Source organism: Cololabis saira, chromosome 23 (assembly GCF_033807715.1).
Source record: "Cololabis saira isolate AMF1-May2022 chromosome 23, fColSai1.1, whole genome shotgun sequence".
NCBI lineage: Eukaryota > Metazoa > Chordata > Actinopteri > Beloniformes > Belonidae > Cololabis > Cololabis saira.
Window position 1 is genome coordinate 3,563,616 of NC_084609.1, and position 20,600 is coordinate 3,584,215.

Consider the following 20,600-nt stretch of genomic DNA (forward strand, 5'->3'; position numbering starts at 1 on the left):
CAAAAAGTACAATGATTACAAATCTTCACATTATGCAATTTCAAGTTGAATTATAACATATAAAGAGTATAAATCAAATAAAAAAAAAAAAAAAAAAAAAAAGCACAACACATTATAACCAGCCAGGGGGGATGAAATTAACAGAAAGCCAAAACATTTATGGTTTTGATTGCTTTTGAATCAGTATAAAATTAATAGAGTCCAGATACTGATTTAATTCACAATGAAAAGTAAAAAAAAGAGGGTTTTTTGTGTATTAAATAATGACTCTAAATTGCATATTTTCCTCCACACTGACGTCACGTCGGTAAACAGAACCGTCCCACGTGAACGCGGATGTCAGGCAGAACGGACCGCACCATTTCAATCCAGGACGTCAAGTTGAGGGTTATTTCATAACATAACCCTATTGTATAAAGAAAACAAAAACGAATCACATTAAATTCCCTTTAGACGTCGATATTAAAGATTAAACACAAGTTTTGTCGTCTAAAATCGTCCCTATAGACCGGTAATCTCGTTTGTTTTGGTGGTTGACCCCCACATGTGAGAATGGTTTGTCCCACAGCTGCTGTTAAAGAAGGACCTTTAAACTCGAACAAGCTCGACCAGTTTCCCTGATTATCCTCGTCCTCTGACACTCGAATGAGGTAAATATGTCGCTTATTTGAAGCGGGGGGGTTTATTTTAAGTAGTTATTTTGCGGTCTTGGTAACTTTTACGGTGATTTCAGCGTCGCTTTGTTGCAGAGCGGAAATAGAGAAGAGTTTAAAAACAAACACGGCAAAGTCAAAGTCGCGCTGATTATTATAGGCGTTATTATTACAGGCTTGTTTTATTATCTAGCTAGAATAGATTTGTGCATGTAACAAAAACAGCATATTTATGTAAACACCAGTGTTTTTTTTTTTTTTTTTTATTTAATTTTTTTTATTATTTTTAGTGTGTGTGTGTGTGTGTGTGTGTGTGTGTGTGTGTGTGTGTGTGTGTGTGTGTGTGTGTCTGTGCGCGCGTGTGTGTGTGTGTGCGCGTGTGTGTGTGTGTGTGTGCGTGTGTGTGTGTGTGTGTGTGTGAATAATATAATATAAGTAAATAAATAAATTAAGAATATTCATTTGAAAAATAAATAAATAAATAATGATCATATAGAGTGATATAATATAGCACGATATAATATAAAGTAATATATGTAATACTATAATAGCATATAATAATATTATAATATTATATTATTATATATATTATATATAATTATATATATTATATATAATATATATAATATTATATTATTATATATAATATTATATTATTATTATAATATAATATCCTAATATAACATAATCATTTTTATAATATTATAACATATAAAAAAATGATATCACCATACTATAATAATAATAATAACAAATTGTATTTATAGAGCGCATTTTCACCTGAAGAACAAGTCTCAAAGCGCTTACAATAAAGATTAGAAAAAAAGAAAAATAGAAAATAAAAATAAAAGAGAAATAAAAATAAAAAAAATAAAATAAAATGAAAAAAAGCTAAATTAGCAAAAACCACAATATATAACAATATAATTAATACTATAATATAACATCCCATGAGATATCATAACATAATATTTGATTGATTGATTGATTGAATTGTTTATTTCGAACATCCATCCATCCATCCATTATCTTATTTCGAACATATAAGGGAAAAATATAAAATTTTAAAACAAATTCAAAACATACAGAAAAAAAAAAAACGTAATACAAACAGGGGAAAAAAAACAGTGTCCGAAAAGGAGCAGGTAGAATTAAAACATATTTAACCCTGCCCCTTTGTTACCTCTATTATAAATTAAACATAAATATTAATAATAAATACCTAATATAATAATTTACATTTTCTTTAAATATATTTTTTTCTTCTTCCCCTTCCCCCGCCCCCCTTGATTAATTTAGTTTAATTCACCAGTGTTTTTATAGTATTTATGCACAATATGTCTCAGTTCTGACGTGATAGAACTAGATGTTCGTGTCTTCATTGTAGCCTGCATGGAGCTGTTGTTTTGGTCTGCAGCTCGGATCACGTGTTCCCTCTCCTTACGTATGTGTAGGTTTTTTTCTCTCTATCCATGTGAACAGCTAAATCCAACCAAAGGGTTTCCACAGAGCCGTGAGTGACAGTTGCAGCAGCCAATGGCAGAGCTTCTGTTCAGAGCTCAGCCTTCCACATCCAGCTTTGTTTACATTATGCTGCAGTAAAATCTGGATCCTCTAGTCTTGCATGCAGAGCTGAGTAGAGGAGCCAGAAATTGTACTCAAGTAAAAGTACTGTTACTTAAGAATAATATGACTCAAGTTGAAGTAAAAAGTAGTCATCCAAATAATTACTTGAGTAAAAGTAAAAAAGTACTTGGTGAAAAAACGTCTGTAACGTCTGATTTATTTTTTTTAACACAACCATTCAAACAGACAACAGTACAAAATAATCATCTTCGGGCAAATTAAATCAATAAAATAATAAAATTAATTAAAATTCATAAAAAATAAAAAATAGCTTAAATTAAAATAATCTAAAAAAACTACTAAAAAAAAACTACTCAAGTACTGAGTAACTGTTGAGTAACGTCTGATTTATTTTAACACAACCATTCAAACAGACAAAAAGTACAAAATAATCATCTTCAGGCAAATTAAATCAATAAAATTAATTAAAATTAATAGAAAAATAGCTTAAATTAAAATAATCTTAAAGTAAATTAAAGTACTTTAATAAATAATAAAATAAATAAAATAACAGAATAAAAAAAAATGAAGCACAAGTAGCACAAAATTTCAAGCCTTTGTACTTTTCTTTTTTAACCAGGCAGAACTAGAACAAGCCCATGAACTCATAGAAACTCTGTGTGTGTTTGAGTCTGTGTAAATGTGACAAAACATGCAAAAACAAACATTTTTCCCAAAGAATCACCCAGTGATGTCATGAGATTGACGCGTACGTGGATAAAAGGGATAAAAGAAAAGTAACAGCTCAACGTAGCCTAATGTAGCGGAGTAAGAGGAACAGTTTCTTCTTCACAAATCTACTCGAGTAAAAGTAAAAAGTATAGTGATTCAAAACTACTAAGTAGTAAATGTAACTCGTTACTACTGCTTGCATGCAGCATCTAGTGTGAAAACATATACTTTTGGATTTGAAATCTACATTTCCTGTTTTGGCTGTGTCTGTACAGGTGTGGTTTTTAGGTTTCATCCTCCAAGTTTTGCATTATATCTGACAACATAATGCATTTCCCAATGCTTGAGGAGGCTTTCTCAGGGCGGACCAGTATGTGGCAGTATACATCTAATCCGTAATCAGTTTTCAGGAAGTCCAGCACTCCAATCCCTCCAGATTATGTCTGACCATTCTCCTGCTGTGTTGCTTTGACTGAGCTGTCAAGTGTAACAGATGATGCAGGACCGTGCATTAGTGCCACATTCCCCCCACCCTTCCTGAGCTATCTTTAAACGGCAAGAGCTCTGTATTCATCTTTGGCAGCAGATAACTGAGGCTGGGGACAGGAACACCCAAGGGTCAGCCTAAGAGCACTGTGTGTCTTATTAGATAATAAAGTGAAAGCAGAGGACTGCTTTAAAAATAGATGTTACAGTCAGTGATACAGAAGATTGTCTCAGTCAAGCAGTACTGGAGTTGAGGGGGGATGAGGGGGGATGGAATCCCCTCCTGAAATAAAAACGGTCCAAATCATCCCCCCTGTAAAACTGCCATCCCTCCTTTCCATCCCTTATGTCATTTCATCAATGAATGTGGTTTTACTGCTATTTCAACATTTAGAGTCATCACCAGAAAAATAACACCAGAAAAATAACTTATTTGACAATTTTCACCTGTTTCAAGTAAATTTTCACTTGAAATAAGTAGAAAAATCTGCCAGTGGGACAAGATTTATCTTCTCATTACAAGCAAAAAAATCTCCCCTGTTTTTAAAGTGAACAAGTATTCAGTACACTGCAAAAACTCAAAATTTTACAAGGAATATTTGTCTTATTTCTAGTTAAAATGTCTAATTTTTAGTCAAAAAATCTCATTACACTTAAAACAAGAGTCATTACCAGAAAAATAACTTGTTATTTGACAATTTTCACCTGTTTCAAGTAAATTTTGACTTGAAATAAGTAGAAAAATCTGCCAGTGGGACAAGATTTATCTTCTTATTACAAGCAAAAAAAATCTTGTTCCACTGGCAGATTTTTCTACTTATTTTAAGTGAAAATCTACTTGAAACAGGTGAAAATTGTTGTTTTTTCCAGTGATGAGTCTTGTTTTAAGTGTAATGAGATTTTTGTACTAAAATGAGACATTTTAACTAGAAATAAGACAAATATTCTTGTTAAGATTGTGAGTTTTTGCAGTGATCCATGTTACTTATCCTGTGAAGGACAGAGTCATATTGATAAGTTCAGAAAAGTGTTTTTTATTGTTGTGTTTTGATGTATTTGATGTAAGCCCAGTGGATATTTAAAGCTTACAGAAGGCTGCATTTAACTGCTGCTATGTCATTCCTGCAGTATTTCTGCAGCTGTTTTGGTCACTGCTATTATTTGTAATATATTATATTATTTGTAATCAGCATAAATTATCTGTCCCCATATGATAAAATCTACCATCCCCCCTGATTTTATTTTACAACTCGAGGACTGCAGTCAAGTGAGGGGATTACACTTTACAGTGATGGGGTGATGATCTGTACCCCCGTTTCTGCTCTTTATTGTGTTCAATTGTCTGAAAGATAATAATACACAGCCCAGTGAAACCGGATCCCCTTTACGATTGAAATGCCCTCGTTGTCCCAGATAGAACGACCCAGCACCCTTTTTAACTCAGTTTATATTTAAACCTCTACAAATTCTAGATGTGATAGTGTCAGAACAGAACCATTTATTTTCATGTAAACACAAAATAATTCATGTGTTTTTATTCTTCCACTGACCTCATGCACCATCTGTTTCCACGGCGACGGGCCTGCAAGCTGTTTTTATTAATTGTGACCACTGTTTTTGTTGCTCTGTTTTAGCAACAGAAACCTTGCTCTAATACACTCATGCACTCAAAGTAAAATAGACTTTTTGTGTTTCATGGTAATGGAAAAAACTGCGTGAAACACTGTAAACATGGACAACAGCTCTATTGTTGCAGTTTATAAAACAAACGTTTTCTTAAATTGTTTTTCCAAAAACCTTAACTAAAAAAAAACATAATTTCTAATCTTGCTTTTTCTGTTTCCATTAAATTTAATTCAGTGCCTTTCAATACAACCCTCTGTTACTGAATTATTGGACGCTGAAGAAGAATAAAACTCAGTGTTCATTTTATTAACAACTCTCCCTACTGATTGGCCATTCTGCTTCCTGGATGGAAGTTTAGTTTAGTTTAGTTTAGTTTATTTCGGTCATAAAATCACAAAAAAAGAATAAAAATAAGACAAACATCAAAATAGCTTTTACAAAATTTAAAAAAAAAATAAAAATGACAACAAGGAAACAAATACACTGTTCAAAGAAAACATTACAAAAAAGTTTCCAATATACAAATAAAATCTAAACCAAAAAAGGTGTAGGCTGAAGCAAAGCTTATTCTACCCTCAAAAGATTATTTAAAGTAATGAAATAAAAGCAAGAAGTAAGAGATAAGACTGCCAGTAAAACAAATTGCCTCCATGGGGATAACAAAGATTCCTCAAGAAATAAGAAAGAAAAAAAAGGTGCAATCTACAGGACTGTCTCAGAAAATTAGAATATTGTGATAAAGTTCTTTATTTTCTGTAATGCAATTTAATTAAAAAAAAAAAAAAAAATGTCATACATTCTGGATTCATTACAAATCAACTGAAATATTGCAAGCCTTTTATTATTTTAATATTACTGATCATGGTTTACAGCTTAAGAAAACTCAAATATCCTATCTCAAAAAATTAGAATATTCTGGGAATCTTAATCTTAAACTGTAAACCATAATCAGCAATATTAAAATAATAAAAGGCTTGCAATATTTCAGTTGATTTGTAATGAATCAAGAATGTATGACATTTTTGCATTACAGAAAATAAAGGACTTTATCACAATATTATAATTTTCTGAGACAGTCCTGTACATGTTTCCTTCATTCTTTTTTTTTTTTTTTTTTTTTTTTTTTTTTTTTTTTACCTTGTCTGCACACATATTATTGATTGATACCATGACGGTAGAAACCAAAAGTGTATATATGTGCATTATTACTATATGTAATATATACATATATATACGCACACATATGCGTACACATACATAAATATACACATACAAACCCAGTGTTTTTTTTTTTTTTTTTTTTTTTTGGGGGGGGGGGGGGGGGGGGGGTGACGACATCCACTGCCAATCCAGGAAGCAGGAACACACGGAGACACACGTCAAGCACTGGAAATCTGCAACAAAAAAAACACAAACAAAGCACGAAACCGGCACGGAGCCATCCAAAACACGAACAGCAATCGACCTAAATCTTGAGATCTGATCGCAGTCTGAGCTAAGCTATCGCTACCGCTACCTAAACCCAAAAACTAGAGAGCCAGCATGCAGGTGAACAAGCCAGTGTGTATGTGTGTGTGTGTGTGTGTGTGTGTGTGTGTGTGTGTGTGTGTGTGTGTGTGTGTGTGTGTGTGTGTGTGTGTGTGTGTGTGTGTGTGTGTGTGTGTGTGTGTGTGTGTGTGTGTGTGTGTGTGTGTGTGTGTGTGTGTGTGTGTGTGTGTAATAAACCAAACAAAGCTCCACCTGAAGTGTATCTATAGTGGGGGAGGGGGGGGAGCAACCCCGCCACCTGTGAGACCAGAGGCCGACAAGGAAGAGCCCGGAACCCAGGCCACCGGCAACCCCACAGAGGGGAGAAGTAGGAGGGAGGCAACCCACCGCCTGCGAGGCCCCCCCCCCACCCGGCGGCGGCCGAGGGGGCCCGCGGGCGGGGCCCCCACGGCGCGGAAAGAAGCAGCCAGGGATCCCGCGGCGGCGGACCGCGACCCAGGCAATCCCCGGCCACCCGGTCCGGGCCGGACACGCGGCCAGGAGGCCCTCACCCTTCAGGCCAACGACCCCCACCCGGCAGGGGGCCAGCCTGCCCGGAGAGACAGAGCCGCCCCGGCCGCCGACGTGGGCAGGCGCACCCGTCCCCCACGAAAGTGGCCCTCCAAGACCAGAGGGGCGCCCCGCCGTAGAGGCAGCGGGGGGGACCGGAGACGGGCCCGGAGAGAGGGAACCCCCCAACAAGGCGACACCCGCGCAGGCCCGACAACGGAGGGCCCCAGACCCAGGCATCCCATTCATTCATCCATTCACCTATTCGATACCTATACTAATAATAATATAATATACTATACATAATAATAATAATAATACTAATAATAATACTAATAATAATAATAATAATAATAACCATCTTTGTATAAAATAATATTGATAAATTATTCCTTCATTCTTGAATAATCAAATCAAATCACCAATTAAATTGTAGTTTGGCCTTAGTTGCATCTGGGTCAATGACGTGACGCCTATATTTTCTGAAAAACAGATTTTTTTTCCAATTCAAAAAAGGTTTAAATGGATAAAGAAATACCATACACCTGTCCCACATATGGACTCACTTGAATTTTACAAAAAATACTACTTATTTGGGATTTTGTTGTTGTTTTAAGCGTCAAAATGTCATGTGGTGCGACTGTCCGAACATGACTCTTGTTTTGAAAACTTTTTTTTGAAATCACGCTCCGAAGTGTCTTGTAGTGTGTAAGATTGCAACACATTTGTATTTATACTTCCATCATCATATACAAACAAAGTTTGACTGACGTCCATTTTATGAAATATCACGTGGCGCAACCATAAAAAAAAACAGATGTCAAGATGTTAAGGAAATTAATTTATTTTAATATGAATCATGGTTGCACCACATGACATTTTTTTAAGGCTAGTGCCAATTCATCTTGACAAAAAACTCTGAAATCACTGGTAATTAAAAATGTTTCTATGAATGTATGTGTACACAACATTCTTAATGTTTGAACTACTGCAATAGATATTCTTAATTTTTATTATTTTTAAATGGACCTGTTGAAAATCCTTATTCGTCATTGACCGGTCTGAAGTTATTTGGTTTCAGATAGTTTTATTGGTAGCACCTGTTGAAGCCGATTAGGTGCCAGTTTTGGGAGTTCCACATGTGATTCTTGTCTTCCTGAGTTTCAGTTTTGAAGGTTTTGGTTCGGTGGAGTTTGGGAGTAGTAGAGCATTTGTCCTTAAGTTTTGTTTTTGAGGTTTGTAACGTTTTGGTTGCAATAAATAAGGTACGGGTTGGAACTTTGTGGCTGGTCTTTGGGAAGGTTTGTTTTCCTCTGTCCACATTGGCAGAGTTTTCTTATTTTAGTTTGTTATTTTAGTTTGAGTTGGAGATTGCCGGTAGTCCTGTTTTGTTTGGTTATACTTTAGGTTTACCTGGTTTTTCTTATTTAGTGGGGAAAGTGCATGATCCGACGGCCCATTGCGTGATATTATTTACTAATAAATAAATTATATATTTTTTAATTTGATACTCCATGTGTTGACTCCCTCTTTGTCACTAACTGGTCCGGTTTGTGACACAACATACAAAAATAAATTAATTTTATGACGCAGTCTTTTTTCAATCACCCTCACTTACAGGACTGTCTCAGAAAATTAGAATATTGAGTTCTTTATTTTCTGTAATGCAATTTAAAAAAAAAAAAATAAATAAATAAATAAATAAATAATGTCATCCATTCTGGATTCATTACAAATCAACTGAAATATTGCAAGCCTTTTATTATTTTAATATTGCTGATTATGGCTTACAGTTTAAGATTAAGATTCCCAGAATATTCACATTTTTTGAGATAGGATATTTGAGTTTTCTTAAGCTGTAAGCCATGATCAGCAATATTAAAATAATAAAAGGCTTGCAATATTTCAGTTGATTTGTAATGAATCCAGAATGTATGACATTTTTGTTTTTGTAATTGCATGACAGTAAAATCACAATATTCTTATTTTCTGAGACAATCCTTTAAACAAGATTGAAGATGTGCAATGTATAGTTAAGTAGAAGAAAATATCCACTCATGTAGATTCATGGCTCAACAGATTTTAGTGAGACAAAGTGTGGGAGGAAAGATACAATCCAGTGTAATTTTGTGGCAACAATTTTAAGGTCATGTCCAACTTTATTATGTGCAGCTCTGCTCCAAGATGCCTCTGAACAATGAGCGACCCACGTCCACGTCCAGCGGGGAGGACCTGAGTGGAGACGTGGAGTCGTTGTCTGAAAGCTGTGACAACATGACGCTGGCCAGCGACCGTGACAGTTTCAACAGCGATTGCTCCAGCAAGCACAGCTCGCCCTCCTGTAAGTGTTTTTAGTAGATCTTACAAAAGCTTGTATCATTTCTTCATTTATTTGCACAGTTAAAAATTACACAAATAAAAGTAACAACTTTACAAATTAATGTGCGGGAAGAGGCGAAAACTCAAAGAGCTTATCAGGTGCCTCCACCTATAGTTAACATAAAATTTAATATCATACTTATAAGAACAAAATATACAAATGAGCAATTAGAAATCTATAGATGATAGAAATAATTGAAAATTACAAAGAATTTACACAAAAGAAAAATGATCGGATACAGGACTGTCTCAACAACAAAAATGTCATACATTCTGGATTCATTACAAATCAACTGAAATATTGCAAGCCTTTTTATTATTTTAATATTGCTGATCATGGCTTAAGAAAACTCAAATATCCCATCTCAGAAAATTTGAATATTCTGGGAATCTTAATCTTAAACTGTAGTTTGACAATTTGATCATCAGCAATTCTGATTTATCTTTATTATGGAGGTAGATTTGTGTCTTAATTATTCAATTAAAAGAAAGATTGCTTCAATCAAAAAATATATTTTCAATAAAAAAAAATCACTTCAAATCAAAAAAAATATTTTCAATCCAAATTTATTTATTTTTTTTTAAATATTTTTAACGTATTTAATCATTTTCTATTTCTATTATGTGTCTTCATGGGAATGTGTGAATGTGGTTGTGAGCCCTGTCAAAGAGGAATTCCTGTCACCATTGGGACAGACAATAAAGTATTCTATTCTATTTTAATTGAAAATATATTTTTTGATTGAATAATTAAGACACAAATCTACCTCCATACATTATTACCTTAATTTTAAGCTTTGATAGGGACTTGATTACTTTGGTTTTTCTTAAGTGTCCCAATATTTAAAACCTCAAAAATAACAGATGGCCTTTTTCACTTTTTCAAACATCAAGATTGTTTTTATTCTCTGAAAAGAGAGGCCTGTTAAAGCAAAATTGTGTTTCATGCATGCTATTTGCTTCAAGGGACTGTACTTTGTCTGTAGTATTATTATTATTGAATAATGCAGCTATTTTAACCAGACGTTGGTCAACTGACAGATTCCGTTCACGTTTTGTTTCCCACAGCGAGCCCGCCCAAAGTCCTAACTTTAGACGAAGTGATGGCGAGTGGAAAAGACCTGTTTGATCTCAGACTTGCACATGAGATTACTGTTAACCCCAGTTTCCGTATGGAGGCGAATGTCCGATCACAGAACAGGTATTCACTCACACGATACTACATTCTGAAAATACTTCATAAAGCATCATTTACTCATTACTGTTTACATTTGTAAGATTAAGATTGTAGATTAGAGTTAATATTGTGATGTCTCTCTGCAGTAATCAGTGAGTTTAGTTCATCTTAAACCCAATTTGTTCTTTTGGGGAGAGGAAAACAGGTGAAAATTATTGTGTGCAAGTGGAACAGATAAGATAGAAAAGTATACTGTTGTACTTTGTTGCCATGCATCATACGTGACAACATTTTTTTCTTCAGTAGAGGTGTTTTATTTTTGTCAATCTTGCCAGTAAGATAATATTATGTCAATTGAGAGAATAAAGCTACAAATCAAATTAAAGCTGCCAGCAGCGATGAACGGGCCTCCACCCTTGTGCAGGTTCAGGCTGCAGTGGAAGCTTGTATGACTTTATGTAGATTCTTCAGACCTGGACATTTAGTGGATGAAACCGGCCACGACTCTCTATATCAAACCATTAAAATGTTATGGTAGAAAGTAGGAACTATCAAATATGGACCAATCAGATGAAGGGGGGGGGGCGCACTTTTTGGCGTCTATTGTCACCATGGTAACGCTTTTGAAAGAGAAAAGTAATGCGCGTCATTGCAGGATGGAGATGCACATTTTGATGTATAACACACCTGGGTGCACGTTACGGTTCGGGCTGAATTAACTGCTAAGGAATGACATAAATTGCGCCAAAATTACACGATTAATTCAAAATGGCCGACTTCCTGTTGGGTTTGGGCCATGGCGCCAAGAGACTTTTCTTTAAGTTGTGACATGATACAGGTGTGTACTGATTTTCGTGCATGTACGTCAAACCGTATTGTGGGGCTTGAGGCACAGAGTTTTCTAGGGGGCGCTGTTGAGCCATTAGGCCACGCCCATTAATACAAACCATTAAATATCAAATTTTTTGCAAAATTTGGTGACTTTTGGGGCACATTTAGGGGGAAAAAAGGCCCTCATTTTGAAAGAAAGAAAGAAAGAAAGAAAGAAAGAAAGAAAGAAAGAAAGAAATCCTACAGATACAATAGGGCCTTCGCACTGTAAGTGCTCAGATCCTAATTATATCCCACAACGAATTAGTTTAATGGCACATTTACTCAACTGTTCATATTCTGTGATTATACATATTTTATATATATTTTTTGTATTTTTCTATATATTTTTTATTTCTGACTTTTCAGTCTTTTTACCCCTCCCCTGCATGCGTGTGCTAAGTGTACTGCTGCCAACAAAAATAAGTTTCCCCACTGAGGGAGAAAATAAAGGATATCTTATCTTATCTACTACTGTCATTTACTAGTACTACTATTACTGTCATTTACTAGTACTACTACTGTAATTTACTAGTACTATTACTACTGCTGCTACTACTACTACTGTCATTTAGCAGACGCTTTTATCCAAAGCGATTTACATCTGAGAACAACACAAGCACAAATCCCACATGAGTTCCAGCTGGATCACTCAGTAAGTTTACATGCAGCAAAGAGATGGGACTGGTGCTGGTCAGACTACTACTACTACAGACTACTACTACTACTGCTGGTCAGACTGCTGAGTCCAGTTGGACACAGCTGCTGCCATGCCAGTGCTAGATTTTTTTAATTTATTTATTCCCAACACAACAGCCCCTTTATTCAGCCAAAACTACGTCTCAAATTCTCCATCATAACATCATCTTGGCATGCAGCTTTCTTTGTGCCGAGTCCTGCAAAGTCCTGGACAAAACTTCTACTAACTCATGCTGATGAGCAGAGAAGTTAAAGTAAATGCAGAAATGTTCCTTAAATAGTTGAGTCTTATGCTTACTCTTAAAAGTCGGTACAGAGCTGCAACTGGAGGCCAGTGCAGGGAGATTAGCAGCGGAGTGAAGACCAGACGTGCTGCATTCTGGGTAATCTGCAGAGGTTTAACTGAGCATGACCGGAGCCTGGACCAAGAGTTTAGTTTAGTTTATTTAAGGATCCCCATTAGAAGCACACAAATGTGCCTCTAGTCTCCCTGGGGCCCTGAACAGAAAAATACAGTAAAAAAACATTTAAAAAAACAATCAGACAGGCTGCACAGACCTAAAATGATAAAAACATACATTTGAGAGTAATACAGAAAAACAATAAAGAAAATACAGACAATTTAAAAATAATTAAGAGAGAACAAAGACAGACAGGCTGATTGTATAACAGACAATACCAGACACAGAACATACTCAACGGACATAAACAGACATACTTCTCTTAGTTGGTGAGATATTTCTTGGTAAGTCTTTTGAAAGTTATTTTGTTATTTACAGTTTGTTTGATATGTTTAGGCAGAGAATTCCAGAGAGCTGTGCCGTATGTTCTGTCAGCAGAACTAAAAGCCTTTTTTTTTGCAGTTTATGGAACGCAGTGGAAGACAATCTCCACAGGGCGTACTGGGACATCCTGCAGACGGAGCTGAACGACGACCCACCCGAGTACCGGCACGCCATCAAGTTACTGGAGGAGATCAGAGAGGTCAGAATGGATCTTAGTAAAACATTTCTACTAACGCAGAGGTCGCAACCCAACATGTTGAAGGAGCCATATTGGACCAAAAACACAAAAAACGAATATGTCTGAAGCCGCAAAAAATTAAAATTCTTGTATCAGCCTTAGAATTAAGACAACACATGCTGCATGTTTCTATATTAGTTAGAACTGGGGGAAGATTTTTTTTTTTCATTGTGCACTTTGAGAAAAAAGTCAATGTCGAGAAAAGTCAAAATGTTGAGGAAAAATGTCGAGATTAATGTTGAAGTATAATCTTGAGGAAAAGTCGAAATATTGAGAAAAAAGTCAAAATGTTGACAAAAAGTTGACATTTTGAGAAAAAAGTCGAAATGTCGAGATTAAAAAGGAAAAGAAAGAAAGGTAGAAAGAAAGAAAAAAGGAAAGTCTTGTATCAGCCTTAGAATGAAGGCAACACATGCTGCATGTTTCTATATTAGTTAGAACTGGGGGAAGATTTTTTTTCATTGTGCACTTTGAGAAAAAAGTTGAAATGTCGAAAAAAGTCAAAATGTCGAGATTAAAGTTGAAGTACAATCTTGAGGAAAAATGTTGAAAAGTGAAAATGTTGAGAAAAAAGTTGAGATTTCGAGAAAAAAGTCGAAATGCCAGTTAAAAAGGAAAGGAAAGAAACGAATAAAAAAAGACAAAAAAATAAAAAAAAAAAAAGGAAAAGGGGGGGAAAAAAAAGGTCAAACATTTTGAAGAAAAGCTCCAGGAGCCACTAGGGCGGCGCTAAAGAGCTGCATGCGACTCTGGACCTGCGGGTTGCCGAGCCCTGTACTAATGCATTTGAATCTTTTACATATCCTATTTTGCATTCTTTGCAACATTTAAAAGCAATTTCCATATCCTTTTTTTTTCCCATTCCACTCAGATCCTGCTATCGTTCCTTAACCCCGGCACTAACCGGATGCGGACCCAGATCATGGAGGTTCTGGACATGGACCTGATCCGTCAGCAGGCTGACAACAACGCCGTGGACATCCCGGGCCTCGCCTCCTACATCATCTCCACCATGGACAAGCTCTGCGCTCCCGTCAGATCCCGGGACGTCGCCAAGCTGCGGGAGAGCACAGATAACATCGTGACGCTGTTAAAGTAACTACAGCATTTTGGTTTTAAAAGCATTTCAGTGTCATTTAGAATACCAGATTTTCTGGACTATAAGCCGCTACTTTTTTCATAGGTTTTCAACCATGCAGCTTATACAAAGGTGCAGCTATTCTGTGGATTTTTCTTCCACCGCACGGGGCGCTCTAACCGGAATTAGAATCAGAACTAAGACAAAATAAATGCAAAGAAGAATACGCTACTTCTTCTTTAGCAGATAGAAGTAGAAGCAGATTTCAAACAGATAAATAGATAAATAAATACCGGTTACTTTCTCTTGGTTCTGTTCTGTTTTAATCAGCAAAGTTGCTGCCGTGTTAAAAGACACTGTGAGGAAAGGATCTATTTAGGTACAAACATGTACATCATTTACAGTTCAGAATCCTTCTGTACATGTAGTAAATATCTAATCTAACAACATAAATATCTGTGGCTTGCATATCGTTTTTTTTTTTTTTTTTTAAATAGAGCAGATGCGGCTTATATTCCAGAAAATACGGTACATTAAATGTTTTTCCTGTTTTGCAGGAAGTCAGTTAATCACAGTAGCCTTTTTTTGCTTTTTGACTCATTAGGGAGATATTCCGGGTTCTGAACTTGATGAGGGTGGACTTGGTCAACTTTTCAATCGACAGCTTAAGGGTTATGTTGCAGAGGAGCGGCGTTGAATATGAGAGGGCAACATTTCAGAAGATCTTGGACAGCACCCCAAGTAAGTTTGGGAAAAAGAAAAAACATAACAAGGATGTACCGGTATATGCAGTACTTGAGTTGTAAAAAAAAAAAAAAAAAAATCAGGGGGGATGGTGGATTTTATCATATGGGGACAGATAATTTGTGCTGATTACAAATAATATAATATATTACAAATAATAGCAGTGACCAAAACAGCTGCAGAAATACTGCAGGAATGACATAGCAGCAGTTAAATGCAGCCTTCTGTAAGCTTTAAATATCCACTGGGCTTACATCAAATACATCAAAACACAACAATAAAAAACACTTTTCTGAACTTATCAATATGACTCTGTCCTTCACAGGATAAGTAACATGGATCACTGCAAAAACTCACAATCTTAACAGGAATATTTGTCTTATTTCTAGTTAAAATGTCTCATTTTAGTAAAAAAAATCTCATTACACTTAAAACAAGACTCATCACTGGAAAAAACAACAATTTTCACCTGTTTCAAGTAGATTTTCACTTGAAATAAGTAGAAAAATCTGCCAGTGGAACAAGATTTTTTTGCTTGTAATGAGAAGATAAATCTTGTCCCACTGGCAGATTTTTCTACTTATTTCACGTGAAAATTTACTTGAAACAGGTGAAAATTGTCAAATAAGTTATTTTATATATTTTATAAAAACAAGTTTAGAAAATTCACAGCCATGTAGAGTTCTGGCTTTGTAATCTTCCATCTTTTTAAAGTCAACAAGTATTCAGTACACTGCAAAAACTCAAAATCTTACCAGGAATATTTGTCTTATTTCTAGTTGAAATGTCTAATTTTTAGTCAAAAAATCTGTCATTACCAGAAAAATAACTCATTTGACAATTTTCCCCTTTTTCAAGTAGATTTTCACGTGAAATAAGTAGAAAAATCTGCCAGTGGAACAAGATTTATCTTCTCATTACAAGCAAAGAAATCTTGTCCCACTGGCAGATTTTCTACTTATTTCAAGTCAAAATCTACTTGAAACAGGTGAAAATGGTCAAATAAGTTATTTTTCTGGTGATGACTCTAAATGTTGAAATAGCAGTAAAACCACATTCATTGATGAAATGACAGAAGGGATGGAAAGGGGGGATTTTTACAGGGGGGATGATTTGGACCGTTCTTATTTCAGGGGGGGATGCCGTCCCCCCTCATCCCCCTCAACTCCAGCACTGTGTATATAGCTACTATAAAAGCTACTATAAAAGGATATACAGTAAGTGACTGTGCCATTTCCACAGCTGCGTTAAAGCACACCACGTCCTGGATCCAGTCTGCGCTGGACGAGCTGCTGGCGGCTGCAGGCGGTCAGGGGAAAGGACAGCAACCCATGGTTGGAGCGTTCCAGCTCCTAAACACCGCCTTCCTCCACTTACTCACATGTGACTTCTCAAAGGATCCACTGCCTGAGGTAACTGGTTGTAATTCTTATTAAGAGAAAGAGATTCTTGTTGGAAGGCCCTTTCTCTGCTCATTATATGTGGAATTCAAAATATTATGCTCAACTTGCTGGGTCTTTTCATGCATTATGAGTTTTGCCTTATAATCAGAGGTGGCTAGTAACGAGTTACATTTACTTGAGTAAGTTTTGGGAAATTTTGTACTTTTAGGAGTAGTTTTGAATCACTATACTTTTTACTTTTACTTGAGTAGATTTGTGAAGAAGAAACTGTTTCTCTTACTCCGCTACATTAGGCTACGTTGAGCTGTTACTTTTCTTTTATCCCTTTTATCCACGTACGCGTCAATCTCATGACATCACTGGGTGATTCTTTGGGAAAAATGTTAGTTTTTGCATGTTTTGTCACATTTACACAGACTCAAACACACACAGAGTTTCTATGAGTTCATGTTTGTTCTAGTTCTGCCTGGTTAAAAAAGAAAAGTACAAAGGCTGGAAATTCTGTGCTACTTGTGTTTTAATTTATTTTTTTATTCTGTTATTTTATTTATTTATTTTTTATTTATTAAAGTACTTGAATTTACTTTAAGATTATTTTAATTTAGGCTATTTTTTATTAATTTTAATTAATTTTATTGATTTAATTTATCTGAAGATTATTATTTTGTACTTTTGTCTGTTTAAATGATTGTGTTAAAAAAATAAATCAGACGTTACTCAACAGTTACTCAGTACTGGAGTAGTTTTTTCACCAAGTACTTTTTTACTTTTACTCAAGTAATTATTTGGATGACTACTTTTTACTTCTACTTGAGTCATATTATTCTGAAGTAACAGTACTTTTACTTGAGTACAATGTTTGGCTAGTCTACCCAGCTCTGCTTATAATACATAATGTCTGCAAATCTGCTTCCATGCAGCTGTTTTGGGGGATTAACATCCAGAATATGTTTCTTCTTCAGACCTGGGTGCTGGACGAGTCTCGCCTGCAGGAGACTCTGTTTTAACGTACAGAATGTTGTTTCTTCTTCAGACCTGGGTGCTGGACGAGTCTCGCCTGCAGGAGACCCGGTTCCTGCTCCAGCGGGTCCAGACGGTGAACGGGGTTCTGCTGATCGTGTTCCAGACCGTGGGCGGGCCCGTCCAGGACCTTCCCTCCCTGTCCGACCGCCTGAAGAGGATGATCAGCGTTCTGCTGGAGGGGATGCACAGACCGTCAGTGGCCTTTACCTTTTTTAAAACACTGTTTTTATTAACGGTTTCCACATTTTCACATATAAAGCACATTCAGGACAATTCCAGGCAATGATATCAATTAAACACCGTCGTAGACAGAATGATCAGATATCTAAATCATATGATCAGATAGATAAATAAAACAAAGAACAAAAACCAAATCAAGAAAAAAAAAACTAGAAATAAAACAAAACTCACAAAACAGCTCTCAGACAAAATAAACTACAATCAGGTTTTCCAAAAAATATTTAAGTGTCAGGGTACCTACACATCTTTAACAACAGAAATACAAGACTGTCTCAGAAAATTAGAATATTGTGAAAAGGTTCTTTATTTCCTGTAATGCAATTTAAAACAAATATTGCTGATTGTGGTTTACAGTTTAAGATTAAGATTCCCAGAATATTCAAATTCTTTGAGATAGGATATTTGAGTTTTCTTAAGCTGTAAGCCATGATCAGCAATATTAAAATAATAAAAGGCTTGCAATATTTCAGTTGATTTGTAATGAATCCAGAATGTATTACTTTTTTGTAATTGCATTACAGAAAATCACAATATTCTAATTTTCTGAGACAGTCCTGTAAATGGTCCCCAAACCTTCTCAAACAAGTCCTGCCTCCCTTTCAGCATATATGTGATTGTTTTCCAAAGGAAAGGCTGCCAACATCTGTCTAACCCAGAATGCAACACTCGCTCGACTGGTTTTCTTCCAAAATAGTGCAATTGATTTATTTTTTTTGCATGTAAAAGACACATGTCTATAATTATTCTTTCACTTTGCGTGTATTTGTGACCCTTTGGGGATCCCAAGAAGAAAAAGGCAGGGTCCATTGAAAGGACCTTTTTGAAATCATTTTTTCAATTATTTTCTTAGCTTCCACCCAAAAAGCCTTGACCTTACAACATTGCCACATACAGTGAAATAATGTCCCCTTTTCCTTTAAACATTTGGTGCACCAATCTGGGATGTTACTATTATATTTATTTAGTTGAACTGGTGTGGTATACGTCCTCATTGTCCATTTATATTGCAACAATCTCAGTCGTGAGCTGATCGTCTGAGTGTGAGCTTTGGCACATATTAATTGTCCTTTACATTTAATTCACATGTTCAAACACAGCCGACCATTACAGCCTATCTGTGACGTACCAGTGTTGGGACTAAAGGTGCGGGTATACTTCTGCGTCACACACACGCAGAGCACACGGCGCACCCGTGACGTCGTCACGAATCCTTCGGACTTCTCCGTCTCTCCATTTGGTCGCGGTGCAGTACCCCCCGCGGCCACTAGTTAGCGATCTTTTTCTGAATGGTTTATCCGACTTTTTCCGGTCACAGTAAATCAAAGAGATAAGGACAACTATTGTGCAAAAAACAAAAACAAAAAAATCACATATAAACGAAGAAAAGAGCCCTGGAAGTTCACTACTGATTCAAAGCGGAAACCGGAAATGCTTCGCTTTCAAACGAACCAATCACAGCCCTCTCGGTCTGCGTGTGGTCTGCGTCTCCTCGACGCGTAGTTACAATTTTCAGGAGGTGCACGTCGGAGACGGCGCATGTGACGGCGTGTCCTCTGCGTGTCCAAAAACCACACGCCGTAGACACGGCGTCGTTTTGACGCAGAACCATAATTCAGCCTTAACACGTTATTTAGTAACGCGTTACAGTAACGCCGTTAGTTTGGTGGTAACTAATACTCTAACGCATTACTTTTTAAATTCAGTAACGCAGTTACCGTTACCAAACGGTGCGTTACTCCGTTATTTCTGCAGCTACAGTGAAGCTTTTTTTCCCCGCACGCGGAGACCAGAGGAAACGTAGTGGCCGTGCTTTCAAAAACATGACGGTCATGAGCCAAGAGAAGGAGAGTTTCGCAACATGGAGATATTGTCATTACAGTAATTCCTGGTTTTTCGCAAGGGTTACTTTCCAAAAAGTGATAATTGAAAACCCGAAAAGAACCAGAAAAATGTGACAATTTTCACCTGTTTCAGGTAAATCGTTTCAGGCAAAAATCTGCCAGTGGAACAAGATTTTTTCGCTTGTAATAAGAAGATAAATCTTGTCCCACTGGCAGATTTTTCTACTTATTTCAAGTGAAAATTTACTTGAAACAGGTGAAAATTGTCAAATAAGTTATTTTTCTGGTGTTATTTTTCTGGTGATGACTCTAAATGTTGAAATAGCAGTAAAACCACATTCATTGATGAAATGACATAAGGGATGGAAAGGGGGGATGGCAGTTTTACAGGGGGGATGATTTGGACCGTTTTTATTTCAGGAGGGGATGCCATCCTCCCTCATCCCCCCTCAACTCCAGTACTGATTATGACAGGCTGTTACTTTCATCAAGCATGAGTTCAAACATGAGTTCCTTTCTCGTCCTCTCTACAGGGACTTTAACCTGGGAGAGTCTCTAGAGGCCGTTAGTGCTCAGACCTGCCGTGAGCTCAACAAGTCTCTAACGGAGAGGAACTTCCCTGCCCTGACCCCGGAGCTGCAGGACACGCTCACCGGACAGATCTGCAGCATCAACCAGGAGGACAATCCCATCCGCACTCTCATTGGTAACTAAGGCACCATGAGTTGAAGTTTAGTCATTCACAAATGACACATACACTGCAAAAACTCCAAATCTTAACAAGAATATTTGTCTTATTTCTAGTTAAAATGTCTCATTTTAAGTAAAAAAAAAATCTTATTACTCTTCATATAAGTAGAAAAATCTGCCAGTGGGGCAAGATTTTTTTTTTTGCTTGTGATGAGAAGATAAATCTTGTCCCACTGGCAGATTTTTCTACTTATTTCAAGGGAAAATTTACTTGAAAAAGGGGAAAATTGTTAAATAACAAGTTATTTTTCTGGTAATGACTCTTGTTTTAAG

The 20,600-nt window shown here is 36.3% G+C and overlaps 1 protein-coding gene across 1 annotated transcript; it reads left to right on the forward strand.

The window, feature by feature from the left end:
• The first annotated feature begins 565 nt into the window (after window positions 1-565).
• tcp11l2 (t-complex 11, testis-specific-like 2) lies at window positions 566-20,306 on the forward strand. Its single transcript, XM_061714426.1, has 9 exons — window positions 566-650; window positions 9,273-9,441; window positions 10,548-10,680; window positions 13,089-13,209; window positions 14,120-14,343; window positions 14,931-15,067; window positions 16,313-16,482; window positions 17,507-17,688; window positions 20,111-20,306. The coding sequence occupies exons 2-9, from the start codon at window positions 9,285-9,287 to the stop codon at window positions 20,289-20,291; spliced, it is 1,305 nt and encodes a 434-aa protein (XP_061570410.1). The 5' UTR covers window positions 566-650; window positions 9,273-9,284; the 3' UTR covers window positions 20,292-20,306.
• The last annotated feature ends 294 nt before the right edge of the window (window positions 20,307-20,600 follow it).